We start from the raw sequence: 16,915 nt of genomic DNA, 5'->3' as shown, positions 1-16,915 counted from the left end.
TTTTTTTTTTTTTTTTTTTTTTTTGGTACCAGGGATTGAACTAGGGCCCTTGCGCTTTCGAGGCAGGTGGCAAAGCCACTGAGCCAAAACCTTGGCAGTATTTTCAATTTTAAAATAAAAATAGTTTGGCATTTTCTCCACCCTCTAAAATCTATAAAGAGCTAAGTACTTTAAAAAAACTAGTTCTTAAATATTCATAGTCAACCGTAAACACAAATCATTAGCAAATTAAATAGATGTTGGTACGATATCATAAAACTTTCAAAATTGATTAAAGAAACAATTAATTGACTTCCACAGTCAGACAGTCCTAATCCTCCACTTTTACTGTTGCAGCACTTATTTAAACTGTTTAGTTGGTGATTATTAGAGTACTTGATAAATAAATTTAACAAAGTCATGAAATAATTAATTTATACATTAAAATGTAATTTCTGTTCATTATTAAAATCAAACTACAGTTTTTAAGAGCTTTCCCACAGTAGGTGGGAAAATGGTTTTCCTTTGGTAAGAAATGCTCCACATTTTTAGAAGTACATATAGTTGATCTTGGGGGATGTAGAGGGCCTTTGGTGTGGTATGGGCTGATAAAAGTTTATAAATATGCTTTTAAAAAATACACTAACAATTTTCAATTTGTTATGGCATGAGAGATGATTATTATTATATTAGCATGGAAAAAAAGATATATACACCCTACATATTAGAAAGGAATGCCTTCTGATAAGTTTCCTCAGAAATTCTTTTTTAAAGTCTTCAACAAATAAGTTCGATCTCTGGTAACAAAAAAAAACAAAAACAAAAACAAATAAGGATCATATACCACGGGCCCTCAGTTAACATCACCCTCAGTGATGAAAATGTGAAAATTTGTTCTCTACAATTTGGAGTATATCAACTCTCATCACTTAATAGCAGGCATTCATTTTTGTTTAGATTTTACAAATAAGGCATAAATAAATAGAGTCTTAGTATATTTCCTCCAATGATGGCAAATTGTACTTTACTGTTATTATTCAACTGCATGGAAAATAAAAGATGTTTTAAATGAGGAATGAAATTCATTATCAGTTATAAATTTCATTTAATAATGACAAACTATACCATACTAGCATGTACAACTAACCAACAAAACAAAAAAGATAGGAACAAATTATTGATAAAATGAACAAATATGAAATATATAAATTGGGCTTATCTATGGAACCGAGATTATATTTTTTCCCCCATGGTCAACTAAAGGGTGATTAACATTTAAACACAAAGGTTATTTGACATTTAAGTACAAAAGTTTCTCCCTGAGTTAGTTTAGATTTACGGAATCATTCCTACCAGCATTTTTTCTGAAGCTGCATCTTATGCAAGATGAGATGCTCAAGCACATGACTCAGCTGAGGACTATTACTCTGAACACAAAACCAAGCAGCAACACAATGCCAGAGCAGGGCATTAACTTCATATCCTCCATGATTACTGCGCAAGTATGCCTGGAATTAAAATAAAAAACACATCTGGGAAAGACTTCTTCGACTCATTAAGAAAAACACACACATGAAAATAAATGTTTAAATACGTATTTTCTTACACTTCATGTTTCACTGATGGGCACAATTATATAAGTGTACTTTTATAAGTATATATCATTAACCTGAATCTAGTGTATATATTTTCACACAGTATATTTAATGATATGAGTTTTATAATAAAATCCTTCATCTTCGAAGGGACAACTTTTATACATGGTTGCATTTCGGAGACTCGATGTGACTTAGTTTTTCCCTGACACCAGAGGAAAGATGAACAGGAGAAATATGAATATGAACAAAGATCTTCCACTAGATTTTAAAATATGAATTTCTACTTTTAAAGAACAAAATGTATGCCTTGTAGGATTATGACAAGATTAATGTCTGTTAAGCATCTTAAGACCTTTTAAAAGCCTGCAAATTCAGATAACAAATGGGCTACTGTTTATTTTTTCTCAGAATACTTCCTGACAATTTCATAGGTTCAATTGGCATACTAAAGTAAGTGAGAGGGAGCCGGGGATTTAGCTCAGCGGTTCTGCCGCCTGCCTTGCAAAAGCTCAAGAACCGGAGTTCGATTCCCGGTACCAAAAAAAACACAAAAAAACAACAAAAAATAAAGTAAATAAGATACAACAATGACATCCCACTCTCACTGAGTTTTGCCAAAAGTGAAGATACAAATGTACATTCTGCTTTATGCACCCAAATTGCTATCTTAGCTGATATTTTGTCCCATTACAAAAGAAATTCATAGAAACTGAAGGACTTCCTAACTTTTATTACATAAAATAACAATTCAACTTCAAACATAATATTCATGTTAATATCCCTAAGCTAGAAGAAAAGAAATCCATACATAAATTCATGCTTCATCATTTTAAGTTTCTAGTAAACTGTAAGTTGAGTACCACAGTTATATATTGCTTTGCTTTATGTCAGGAACTCAGCTGGATGCTGAAGATAAATGCCTAACTGAGACAAAGTCCTCACAAGCCTACAGATGCTGAGGAACAAAAATTCCTAAAGGGAAATGGAAACAAATCAGTATTTGGGATGTTAGACTACTCCACAGCAAAGCTCTGTTCCAAAGTGATGGAAGGGAAGGCACGGACTGAGACATGCTGACTTCGGGAAATGTACACATAACTCAATCTTCTGCTTTAGGGTGAAGCCCATCCAAAGAGTGGAGCCCATATAAATGAAATTCTCTTCCGAATTTACTATAGATATATCGACCTGGATGCCGGACAGTCCTCAAGTTATAAATTTATTCTGTATCTCTTCTTCCTCTTCTCTTCTTCTTCTTCTTCTTTTTTGGTAATGGGAATTGAACCCTGGTCCTTGAGCTTGCGAGGTAGGTTGCGGAACCTCTGAGCTAAATCCCTGGCCCCTGTAAATTTATTCTGAATAAATAGGTACCTACACATATTTGAAACTTCGAAATGGCTTGACTAATTAATTCAAAATAATTTTTTTAATAATCATACATAGTGCAAGGCTACGAAGAATTCTCAGTTAGGTCAAAAATTCTTCTGCTAACACACTTATGTTCCATCAGCAGAGACAATTCCTGGAAGCATTTGATAAAGAAAAGATAAGGATTGGACAATGAACAAGATTTACATCTTATTTTAAATTATGTATGATGCTATTATTACTCATTCTTGAGAAAGATACAAAGCAGTTTCTGACATCTGGGACTGATTTGATATTATGTTGTTACAGTCTGGTCTGACACTCACAGCCAAGTGATTTTTATCTCTCACTGGACAAAAATTCACAAAATACACCTCATGCCTCATGCATGCACTAGGAAGGCAGAGGCAAGAGGATTGCTGTGAGTTCAAGGCCAGCCTGGGCTACATGGTGAGTTCAAATTCAGTCTAGAACACACAGTGAGAGCTTGTCTCAAACAAACAAACAAACAATATCACTTCAAATATTACTGAGACTGTGATAAGTAAACAAAGCCACTTGACAACATTTTCCCCAAGCACACCACAAATAGTCAATTGGAGAATTGCCCCTACTTCCTAACAGTGCAGAATGTGAAGGGAAGCCTAGCTTCCTTAGCTTCTCTCCAGATAAGATCATGCAAAGTGAGACCTTATCATAGATGCATTCCTACCCAACCCCTGCTGAGACACCTCATGGCTCCCTGTGATAACCTCCTTCCCCCAAAAACAAATAAACCCAATTTGCCTAGCTGCAGATGTGCTCCTTAAGGACATTAACATCTCCAAGAGCAATTTTAGGAAACTGAGTTGAATTTATACAATCACGATTGTTATGTGATTAGTGAATACAATCATTATCTGCCTAGTAGGCCCACAAGGAGCAACGGTTTGAGAGTTATGAAGTGGTTTATTTCTTTGCCTTTCCACTAAAACAGTCCTACTGTAGATGTGCTTGGCAGATAAGTGGCATCTGCTACTGTTAACAAGATTACAGAAATTTTAGGATCCATATGTAGCAATTTTTATAACAATTTTACAATATAATTATATACATATTCAGTCTAATAAAAATTAAGATGTGTTTTTAAGGACTGAGCACAGCATTAAATGATTTGCCAGTGAAGGGTTTTTTCTCCCTTTCTCCTTCCCTCCCTCTCTTTCCTTTTGTTTCTGTTTTTGTCTTGATGGTTTCCTACAGTTCTTCCCTCTTCCTCCTTTGTTGTGGACTCCTGCTTGCAGCAGTGTTAACTCAGATCCAGAAGCCTACCTACAGAAGTGTTTCTGAGAGTTCCAACCAGCGCACCATCTTGAATTTAATAAAAATTAAGCCTATCAGTTCTGACTATTTGAACTTCTCTTTTATAAGAGAAATAAGCTTTGAAGGATGGGCTCTGTTTTGGCTGCTCACATTCAGCTGACTTTTATTCTGTTTTCAGTCATTGGAGGGATATTTGACATTGCCCTAAGAGGATCGCTCAATACAAATGTGTTGCCTGGATAACGGGACATGAACCACACTACAATGCTCCTAATGTTAAAGAACCTGTGTCTTACTATAACCCAATTCCTAGTATCCACTTGCAGTTACAGTATATCAAAAAAGTCCCAAATTTGGTTAGTGCCTTTGGAACTCTTACAGAGTCACAGAATGAGATTGTTGATCATATTAGAGTGTAAACTCTGTGTCTGCTAGTTTTCAGGAAACTGTGCTTCAGAACAGATGAAACTATGTATTAAGGGATCTACTCCATTTTAGCTGAGTTTAAAGCTCTCTCTCCAAAGACCTATGTTGTTATTACCATGTATGACAACTATGCTGAGAGAAGCCAGCTTTGCTATTGAGCAAAGGACAGGGTGGAAAACTCAATCCAGTGTTCTGGCTTTGCAGTCTACAGAGCTAAAGTATACCATTTGTCAAAGTCAGTAGAATTCCTAATGTTTTAATACTTAAAAACAAAATCCTTCCTTATATGAAAGAATGTGTGTTCCTTGGTAATTATAACCAAAAGACCTAAATTACATTAGTAACTATCACTCTTTATAGAAATGGTTCATCAGTAATGAGCCAAACTCCTAGGCCTAGAAAGATTATAAATAGATGTAGAAAAAGATATCGTTTTCTTATAATCAATAGCTAATGTTAAAAAATGCCCAATGGAAACATGGAAGACGGAGGTCACACATAAATAATGTTATTTAGAAAGAGAATCTTTCTTAAATTACTTTAGTGTTTTAACTTACAGTATGCTTTTGAGAAATGAATTTCTAGGGCCGGGGATTTAGCTCAGCGGTTCGGTCGCCTGCCTTGCAAGCGCAAGGACCCGAGTTCGATCCCTGGTACCAAAACAAAAACAAACAAACAAAAAAAACCCAACAACACTAAAAAATGAATTTCTACTTATAAACTATAAGCTAATAAATACAGATATAAAAATAAAATAATGAGTTAGTTTCAAAGTGCTCACTGCCTTTCTTGTGGAAATAAAATAAAGACATCACTTCAGAGACTAAAGTCCGTCTATGAAATAAATCAGTCTGTAAAGATCATGTGCAATTATATGGCTCAAGTGCTGTGTTTGCATAATTATAGGTATTACATACCAAGGAATTATATAATTAAGAGAGAGAGTTGTATCTAAGGTTACCACTTATTTCAGTGCCTTTGGAAGTGCCTTTGCAAATGCTAGAACTTATCACTAGATTTTCATGCTTTTAAGATATGATAAATGTCATCTTTTGAATTTGATGCATGAATGTTTCATGAATGAGATGTAGCAACAGTTTTTAATATTAATCTTGTAAATAAAATTATTACTTCATTAGAAAAAATAGATTTTTAATGTACTAATAATTATTTTAATTCCTCAACTTGAACTATATTTTAAAGTTTTTAGTTGATTTTAATAGCACATTCAATATTATTGCAGATGAATTGTGGGAGAATAAACTATTACACTTGTTTTTGTACTTTACACATTTTCCTTACAGTACAAATAAAATACTTTAAAATATTAATTTATAAGTCAGCACATATATATATTTATATTTGTTTGTTTGTTTGTTTGTTTTTTGAGACAGGGTCTCACTATGTAGTTGAGACTGACCTGGAACTCACTATGTAGCCTAGGCTGGTCTCGAACTCACAGCGATCCTCCTGCCTCAGCCTCCCAAGTGCTGGGATTACAGGCGTGCGCTACCATGCCCAGCTAGCCAGTATAAATTCTGCTGCACTTTTACATTAAACAATTGACATGGATCCCATAAGGAGGAGGTGTCCTGGCATTACTCCATTTACAGGAGTAACAGTGGTGATGCCCCATCCAGAAAATGTGCATATGGTTGCATAAAATTAGTGGATGTTGCCCATTCTTGCTCCCCAGTCTCCACCAGCTAAACTCATCTTCAGCAATGCCTGGTGAATTGACAACCATAATTATCACCATGGCAGGATACAGCCACCATATCAGATTACCTACCATATCAGACTCTTTGTCCTCAAATCCTTCCTTATTTTCCACAGTGCTAAAAGCTGGCTCAGAAAGGAGTTCTCTTTCATATATAATTTCTAACGTTTTCAGCATGAACTGGACATTTGAAAAGATGTTTGGATACTTATGATACGACTCTCCAGAGGATAAAAGTGCTATTGTAAGAAAAACATTGCAGGAAATGTCTGATTAATGTCTTGCATTGTGTTTCATATGTCTCTTAGACAATACACGAAAATAAAATTCAGTACATGGGTGGTGAAACTGTTTTACAGTTCACAATCCAGTGGATTTATAATGTTATGTTTGCCCCCTGGTGGTGCAAAAGAAAACTGCAAGGCAAATAATTCAAGCACAAGAGTATATATAATTTAGAGCAGGATTGCATAATGGTTGAATGCCCAATTAAATATTGTTACTGCTCAACAATGCTTAGTAGCTTCCAGCTGAAAGTAAATCAAGTTATAATAGATACTCTATTCATAATGGATACTTTGAAATTGAAATTCTATGAACAAATCAATGTCAGCTTCTAATGTAACATTCTCATTTTCTTTCTTTTCATGTTATTGATTTTAAAGCACATATTTATAAAATTGGCAACAATTATGTAAATTAACATAAAACATTGTGATATTTAACAGGACCATCTTTGTTGAGTTCTTTTTATGAACTCTTAGACAATCTTTGAGTTTCACTCCTTTCACACAGTGGAAATCATTAGTGATAGCCATTCTTCTACTAGACAGCTATATGGATGGGTAACAGCTGCTGATGGTGCTGAGTAGAAAACAACTTGTTGCTAAAGATAGAGATGTACCCTAAAGCTCTATTTAACAGAATTTGGTAAAAGAGTAACAAGGAGTGTTTATACTTTTTTTTTTTAAGAGGAAAGGTATTGGTTTCTTTGTAACACATCTGCAGTAACAAACTAATATGAGAACTTGAGGTTTTGTTCAAATAATTTCTCAAAATCTATCAGCCACCATATTCTGAATATTTGATAAATCACTATGCTGAACCCTGATATTAGAAGATTTATAGTTTATTGAAAAAGATCAAACATGTTTCTAATTCTACTAACCTACAGCCTCCTCCTGGCTTCCTTTTGCATCAGGACATGCGGTAGTGGTGCAAACAAATTGGTCTCTATGCTGGTCTCTGTGAAGGTCTCTGTGCTGACCTTCTATTCTCTCTTCAATGACTTTTCCCATCTAATATCCCCTTAATTTCTCTTGAGCCTTTCTATTACTGTATAACATACCATGTTCTTTTCTTTTAATTTGATTTTCACCCTAAGTATTGATTCATTTATATGTTAGTATAAATACTTATAGCTACACTTTTAAAAATATTTCTTAATCTTGGCTGTGTACAAACATTTTACCTTATTTTTTACCTCCAGTCTGAATTTTGCTCCCCGATCTCCGCTGGGGAAGCCCCCAAGATGGATGATGACGTTCTGATTCCAGAAACTTATCCCCACTTCTCAGATCTCCTCCTATTTAACACTTTCAGAGTTCTTGATGATGTTGATCTTCCTAACTTTTCTCCTTGGACGTCATTTCTCCCTCTTACATTCCTGAATTCTGTTACTGGCCTTGTTATTCCAATAATCCATTAAACATTTACGTTCCCAAAGATTCACTTTTGAGGATTAGTTTCTCTATACTCTACTTCTCAGCCTCAGGTTATCTCAGCTACATTAAGATGGATGATTCTAAAATTTGTATTCCAGACTTCATTTTTTTCTAAGTTAACTTTAAATTCAGTATGTATAATGGTTCTCAAAAATTAAACCTCAGTGTTTAAAATCTGAACTTAATCCTGAATTTTTCACTTTTCTTCACTTATTGCATAGACACAATCCTAAATATTTTAAAAACTACTTTACCACATACAATTCTCACATCTTTTATTCTCTTCCTCAACAATTCCTTTTTGTCAGTATATGAGTGAGCACCTATTATGTGTATGCTGAATTGCAAAGCACAGGATGGTTCTCCCTATTGTTCTCAATCAAAAACCTGAAAAACTTCTTTCAGGTACCAATGCAGAACATTCTGTGTGTGCACGGTCTGTTGCATTTGGCTCATGCATCCACTTTCTCCTTACCCCAGCCCATTTATAGGTCCTTCAGAATACCCTATTGAGATATGAATTTGACTTTTTGAAAAGCATTGTTGGTAAGTATTACTAGAGATGAGGAAACTAAGTCATAACCACTGTCATACATTTAGGTAGGAAGTGAAAAGCAGAGCACAGTAACTGGTTACCAAAGGCTGAAGGAGTTAAGAGGGAAAGGGGAAATGTTAGTTATGAGTACGATGTTCCAATTAGGTGGAAGGAGTAAGTCAGAGGGATCTATTACACAGGATGTTGACTATGTTAGCAAAATATATGCTTCAGAGTTGTGTAGATTTTAAATGTTCTCATCACAAAGTAATAACAGGCATATAGGAGCAAAAACAAAGCTAAACAAATGCTGTCTGGATCAGAAACTAACACTACACACCTATTATCTTTCATGAAAAATAAAATGCATGTTATGGTCTTCACAGTCTGAGCTTTTTAAAATGTAACATATAACATTTATAAGTTGAAAAAAATAAAAAAAGGTACTCTACCGTATGAATACGGTTGAAGTCTAAGCAAATGTTCTTTAAAATTTGCTAGTTGACCATGCAGGAAAAATATAAAAAGACGTAAGAAGATCAAAAAGCCAATCTGTCAAGAGAAAAAAGATTAAAATACTTTTGTGTTGCATCAGTGAATGTCTAAAACCAAACAAAATAAATCATTTTATTATCACATTTACTTTTAGGAAAAATAATTTCAAACTCACTTGATATCATGTGGTTTTGAAATAACTTTAAAACATTTGTATTAATGAAATGCTAGTCAGCAAAAGTAATTCATAAATCATTTAAATGTTACAGTCCACCAATGCTGAATGTTATTTTGTTCTGTACACTTTAGAACAGTATTTTCAAGTTGCAGGTAACGATCCCAAGTGATTCATAGTACTGATGAATTGTTTAAATAAAATTAAAGTGAAAAGAAACCATCACGATATATTTCATAATTCCTTTGTTTCAGTATGAGTGAATGTATATTATATGTATGCTGGATCATAATGAGAACAGGAAACGTGAGTCGCAAAACAGTGTGGAAAAAATTACTTTAGATAGCACTGAGAAATATTACACTGTATTAAGCTCTCCACTCCAATGCAAAGAAAGTCATTTTTAGAGAGCACTGTAAAATCTTTTGTGATGTTTAAACCAGCTAAAAATAGCTTGGTTTGCATAGATTACATAAAATGGAATATTTGCAAAAACAACACACAGGATTTCACATAACATTATAATAAAACATAAATTACACAAATAAATAGAATACATGCTGTGTAATTTGCTAAATCATGGAGGTGAACCAAACACTAACAGTAATTGTTACTACCTAGTGTGTGTTATATATGTGTGTATGTATGTGAAAAATATCATAAAAAAGAAAAAAGAAATATCAAGTCCTCTTAACTGTAATGTAGTAGTGCTGAATGTTGTCAGATGTGCATGTTAAAATATAATAAAATAAATTAACCTAACTAAGTCTCAAGTACTATTAAGCAAATAAGTGGCATTTCAGGACCTTGAACCCAAGACTGTGAATATTGTCCCAGATGGCATAAATTCTTATTATAGCAGGATTTTCAAATATTTATTTATAAATCTCTATCATTAAAATAAATTTGAGGATGAAGCATCAGTATTCATAAATGTTTCTATAAATTTTTAACATGCACCATTTGTAGACTTAGAAAATAAATAAGAATAACATGTTTGTAAGGCATGTCCAGTGTGTGCGGAGGGTCTTTTCATATATACCATTTTGTGACAGCACTATGCTGCTCTAAGTGATTGAAATTAAATGAGAAAGAGCTAAAGATCTAAAAACTACATAAAACCATATAATATTCTAAATGAGAGTATTATAGGAAACAACACCCATCATTATAGACAATGAGTAAAAAACGAGTTAGGAGGAGAAAATTTGAAATTTTTGAAGGAATAAGAGGTAGACATGGAGAGGAAAATTAATTAATGTTAAAATGTAATATGGCATAAAAGATAAAATTCTGTATTATACTTCAATTGAGTCAAGAATTTCACCTGATTCACAGGTTATCTATAGTTATAATATGCTTAGAAAAATTACTTTAACATCTTTCATTTTAGTAATTAACTAAACATAGGAAGTGAAAGACCTCTGTAACAAAAACTTAATACTTAGAAAATGGAGATTGACAACTACACCAGAAAATGAAAATCTATCTACTGTTCCCATATAGGAAGAACAAATATTGTCAAAATGGTCATACTTCCAAAACTGATATATGGATTTAATGCAAATCCAATCAAAATATCAGAAGAATTACTCACACAACTAGAAAAAACTTATATGGAGCAGAAGTGATTCCGAATAGCAAAAGCAATGTTGGGAAACATGAGCACAACAAGAAGCATCACAATGCTGGATTTAAAGTTATATTATAAAGCTATAGCAATAAAAAAACAGCACAATACTGACACAAAAACAGACATGTGAATCAATGGAACAGAACAGGATGCAGAAACAACTTCAGGCACATTCAGTATCTGATCTTTGACAAAGAGGCCAAAAACATACACAAAGGATAGACAGCCTCTTTAACAAATAGTGCTTATAGATTTAAATATTAAAACAAAAACACTAAACTTGCTGGAAGATAGGTAGAACTCTCAAAGACACTGGCATAGGAAAAGACTTTATGAACAAAACCTCAGAAGCACAGGAATTAGCACAAAGAATCAACAACTGGGATCTCATCTTATTAAAAAGCTTCTGTATTTCAACAGAAACCACCAACAGAAGTAAAAAACAATATACAATGTGGGAAAAAAATTTATCAGCTGTTTCTCAGACAAAGAACTACTATCTAGAATATATAAAGAACTTAAAAGAGTCAGAACCCCCAAATTTAAAGACCAAATTGAAAAATGAGCATCTGAAATGAATAGACATTTCTCAGACAAACAAGTAAAAGTAGCAAATAAACATATAAAAAAAATGTTCAGCATCACTGGTCATTCAAGAGATACAGATGAAAACAACACTGAGATTCAATCTCACCCCAGAAAGAATGGTTGCTAACAAGAAGTTGACGAATAACAAATGTTGGTGCGGTTGTGGGGAGAAAGGAACCCTTCTCCATTGTTGGTGGGAGTGCAGACTGGTGCAACCACTGTGGAAATCAATATGGAAATTCCTCAAAAATCTATGATTAGAGGTCCCATTTGACCCAGCTATACCTCTGCTGAGTATTTTCCCAAAAGAATCATAGCACAGTGTATATATGTACACCCATGTTTACAATGGCACAGTTTGTAATAGATAAAACTTGGAAACAGCCCAATTGCCCATCAACTGGAAAAGAAGATGTGGCTTTTCTATAAAATGGAGAACTACTCGGCCATAAAGAATGAGAAATTAGAGACATTTATAGCTAAATGGATGTACATTGAGGATACACTCTTATGTAAAATAAATAGTGTATAAATACCGAATAGTTTCTCTGGTATGAAAAACTGAAAGTGTAAAGGAGGATTAAAATGAATAACGGACCATGTGAAATAGGAAGAAAAAGGTACTGAGCCTAAGGGGAAGTGGAAGGGATAGGGGAAAGGAAAGAAGGGAAAGGAAAAAATATGAGATAAGAAATAAATGAAAAAAAAACTTGTAACTAGGGAGGGATGGAGGGGTTGAAGGAGGGCTGGGGAATGGGGATAATATAAGAACCAGGATATGTCATATAAAGGTACAAGTTCCCAATGATGAAAGTAATGTATTGTATACCTAAAATGTACCAATAAAAGAATTTAAGAGAAACAAACAAAAAAGAAAAAAACAAACAAAAAACAAATGGTGCTGAGATATCTGGTATCAACTTGCAGAAAACTGAAACTAGACCAATGTCACTCAACATGTATTCAACTAAAATAAAAAGGATCATAGATCTATATATAAAAAATAAAAATTCATGAAGTCATAGGCATAGGTAAGGAATTTCTGAATAGAACCCCCACATCCCAAAAACCAACATCAAGCATCAACAAATTTAAGAAAGGAAAAATAATGGAAACAAAGCTTTTCTAATATGGAGGAGAGGGGTTGAAGGATGGAGAGGGAAGTGGAATAAAAAGAGGAATCAAGAAAATCATATACAAGTACAAATTCTCTTTGATGAATGGGATCATTATGTACATTTAAATTGTAACAGTAAAATTAATTCAAGAGAAAAGAATTGACAAGTGAAATTCTATTAAATTCAAAAGCATCTGCACAGTTGGACTCAGAGCCCTCTCTCCTGCACGGCCTCCTCTGGAGCCGCGCCATTTCCAGTGGGCACCACTGATTGGCTCAGTCACAGTGGCAGGAGGGTAGCAGCATGGGCACCACTGAACACCGCCGCCCCCACCCCGCTATTAGATCCCCTGACTGAGCCAGTCCTAGGATACACTCTGCAGAGGCGTGGCAGCTATAAAGGGTGGTGATTGATCCTATTGTGTTCCTGATTCTATCAATAGGGATAAAGGATAGGGATTGCTTTGATGAGTTGTTTGCTCAATTATGAAAATGAGAATGTCTATAAGTCATTAGAGAATCAAAGGCTGGGACGCAATGATATCAGGAAGATTTAATGACCCAGAGGTTGAATCAAGGTCATTCCAACAGCAAAAATAAAGATGAGAAAACACTGAAGCAAGCCACAAAAACAGACTTCCAGCCCACCAATGGCAAACAGTATGGAAAAGGAGGATGAAAAATCAGATAGTGAGCCTCCAGGACAATCAGAACTCACAGCACAAGAAGTAACAAAACTGATCAATCAAGCTCTAGAAAAATTCAAAACAGAAATTATTTCTCAGTTAACCATAGATGGTGAGCAAAATGAAAGACATGATTCGAGAATCCAGAACAGAAACTGACAAAAAAACAGATAAGCTTAGGAACATAATAGAAACCATGAAGGCCCAGAATAAGAAGAAATGGAAACAATGAACACCCAACATAGGAAAGAAATGGAATCCATTAAACAGATTCAAACAGATATCCAGGAGATTAAAAACTCTACTGAAAGCATATGTAACGGAATAAAAGATTGCAAGGATAGAATCTCAGATATAGAAGATAGAATAGCAGACAGTGACCATGAAAAGAGAGTCTCTTAAAACCAGTAAGGGGTCATGAGAAATCGAACAAACAACTCCTAGATGATGCAAAGAAGAATAACATAAGACTGATAGGAATCCATGAAGTACCAGGAGAAAATGCAAAGGACTTAAAAAAGCTGTTCAAAGAATTAATGACAGAAAACTTCCCAAATAGAGGGGATGAATTAGACATACAGATAAGAGAGGCATATAGGGCACCAACTAGCCATGATAAAAAAAAAAATCTACACCTAGACATATAATAATCAAAATCCCAGAAATCAAACAGAAGAACAAAAACTACAAGCAGTAAGAGAAAAGAAACAAATCACATGCAAAGGAAAGCCCATCAGAATCACAGCAGACTTTTCAACACAAATCCTCAGATCAAAGAGAGCCTGAAGTGACGTATTTCAAGTCCTAAAAGAAAACAACCTACAACCACAACCAAGACTGATGTATCCTGCTAAACTCTCTTTCAAAATGGATGGAGAAATAAGATACTTCCATGACAGAGACACTTGAGAAACTTCATGAATACTAAACCAGCACTAAAAAGAATTTTAAATAATATCCTAGAAAAAGACAACGAAGATCACAATACCATGAGGCCCAGCAGAGCAAATCAAATAGCCAAGGCAAGAAACTGAAAGAATAGGACAAAAAATAAAAAGAGTCAACAAAAGGACAATCATATGACAATAATAAGTCAGTACATATCAGTTATAACTATCAATGTCAATGGCCTCAATTCACCAATGAAGAGAAATAGATTGGCAGGATGGATTAAGAAGCAAAATCCAACAATATGTTGTATACAAGAAACATACCTAGTGCAAAAAGAAGCCCATAGACTGAAAGTGAAAGGATGGAAACAATTCTCCACATGACAGGAGCCCAGAAAAAATCAGGGGTAGCAATCTTAATCACAGACAAAGCAAACTTCAAACCAAAACTGATTAAGAGAGACAAAGAAGGCCACTACATCCTTGTAAAAGGAACAATCCAAGAGGAAGAAATGACAACCATAAACATATATGCACCAAATATAAATGCCCACAACTATATAAAACAAATATTAAGTAACATGAAAAACCAAATAACCACTAATACAATTGTAGTGGTGGATCTGAATACCCCACTATCACAAATATACAGATAATCTAGGCAAAAAATCAACAATGAAATACTAGAACTGAACCAAGCTTTTGAACACATGGACTTATTAGACATCTACAGAGTATTTCACCCCACAAAATCAGAATATACATTCTTTTCAGCTGCACATGGGTCATTCTCCAAGATAGATCACATACTAGCTCACAAAATAGGTTTGAATAAATGTAAAAGAATTGAAGTTATTCCCTTTATATTATCAGATCACAGTGCAATAAAGCTGGACATCAATAGCATAAGAAACTGTATGAACTTCACAAACACATGGAAATTGAACAACACTTTCCTGAACAATCAATGGATCACAGAGGAAATCAAAGAAGAAATCAGACAGTTTTTACACATAAATGAAAATGCCAATACAAAATACAGGAATGTATGGGACACAATGAAAGCAGTTCTACGTGGAAAATTCATAGCACTGAATGCCAGCATTAGGAAAACAGAGCAAGCTCAAATAAACAACCTAATGATGACTCTTAGACTCCTAGAAAAACAAGAGCAAGAGAAACCCAAAGCTCGAAAAAGAGAAGAAATTATAAAGATTAGAGCAGAAATCAATGCAATGGAAACTAAGAAAATGATACAAAAAATAAATGAATCAAAGAGTTGCTTTTTGAAAGACACAATAAAATTGATAAACCCTTAGCAAACCTTATCAAAAAAGGAAAGAAAAGGCTCAGATCCATGCAATCAGGAATTAAAAAGGCAAAGTCACAACAGATCCAAAAGAAATCCAGAGGATCCTTAATACATACCATGATTATCTGTACTCTCATAAAACGGAAAACACAGAAAAAATGGACAGATTTCTAGATACTTATGAATTACCAAAGTTGATCGAAGAAGATATAAACATTTTAAACACCCCAATTACAGTCAGTGAAATTGAAAATGTAATTAAAAACTTACCAACAAAGAAAAGCCCAGGTCCTGATGGATTCACTGCTGAATTTTACAAGATATTTAGAGAAGATCTACTGCTATTACTCTTCAGACTTTTCAATGAAATTGAAAGAGAAGCAATACTTCCAAATTCATTCCTGGAAGCAAATATCACTTTGATTCCCAAACCTGGGAAAGACATAACTAAAAAAGAGAACTACAGGCCAATCTTCTTAATGAATATAGATGCAAAAATCCTCAATAAGATACTAGCAAACAGAATACAGAGGATCATCAAGAAGATCATTCATCCCGACCAAGTCGGATTTATTCCAGAGATGCAAGGATGGTACAACATACATAAATCAATTAATGTAATACACTATATTAAAGTCAAGGACAAGAACCACATGATCCTCTCAATAGATGCAGAAAAATCATTAACAAAATTCAACACCCATTCATGATAAAAACTCTGCAAAAAATTGTAATAGATGGTCTACGTCTCAACTTAATAAAGGCTATCTATGAAAAACCAACAGCCAACATCATATTAAATGGCCAAAAACTGAAAACATTCACGTTAAAATCAGGAAAAAGACAAGGATGCCCACTATCACCACTCCTCTTTGATATAGTTCTGGAAACATTAACCATAGCAATTAGACAAGAGAAAGAAATTAAAGCAATAAAGATAGGAAAGGAAGATGTTAAACTATCACTATTTGTTGATAATATGATACTCTACACTGAAGACCCAAAAAACTCCACCAAAAGACTTCTCAACTTAATTGAAATTTTTGGCAGAGTAGCTGGATACAAGGTCAATGCTCAAAAATCAATAGCCTTCTTGTACACAAATAACAGACTCACTGAGAAAGAAATTATGGAAACAATTCCTTTCACAATAGCACCAAAAAAAATGAAGTATCTGGGAATCAATCTAACAAAAGAAGCAAAAGACCTCTACACTGAAAATTACAGCACTCTGAAAAAAGAGATGGAGGAGGATATAAGAAAATGGAAAGATCTCCCCTGCTCCTGGGTAGGAAGAATCAACATAGTGAAAATGGCCATACTACCAAAACTGCTATACAGATTCAATGCAATACCAATTGAAATCCCAA

The 16,915-nt window shown here is 34.2% G+C and overlaps 1 protein-coding gene across 3 annotated transcripts in view; it reads right to left on the bottom strand.

Annotated features, from left to right (window-relative positions):
- The window catches only part of Tmem232 (transmembrane protein 232), a 196,794-nt gene that overhangs the window by 150,883 nt on the left and 28,996 nt on the right, over positions 1-16,915 (bottom strand). For all 3 annotated transcript variants that reach the window (XM_010632230.1, XM_010632231.2, XM_010632232.1), the window contains exons 6-8: positions 9,102-9,201; positions 6,463-6,629; positions 1,333-1,487 (exon numbers count right to left, since the gene is read on the bottom strand). In XM_010632230.1, coding sequence (XP_010630532.1) covers positions 1,333-1,487; positions 6,463-6,629; positions 9,102-9,201 — 422 coding nt within the window. The remainder of the gene's footprint in view (positions 1-1,332; positions 1,488-6,462; positions 6,630-9,101; positions 9,202-16,915) is intronic.

Source organism: Fukomys damarensis, unplaced genomic scaffold, assembly GCF_012274545.1.
Source record: "Fukomys damarensis isolate Sample0158 unplaced genomic scaffold, DMR_v1.0_HiC HiC_scaffold_3, whole genome shotgun sequence".
Lineage (NCBI taxonomy): Eukaryota > Metazoa > Chordata > Mammalia > Rodentia > Bathyergidae > Fukomys > Fukomys damarensis.
This window is presented reverse-complemented; position numbering and strand designations above follow the sequence as displayed.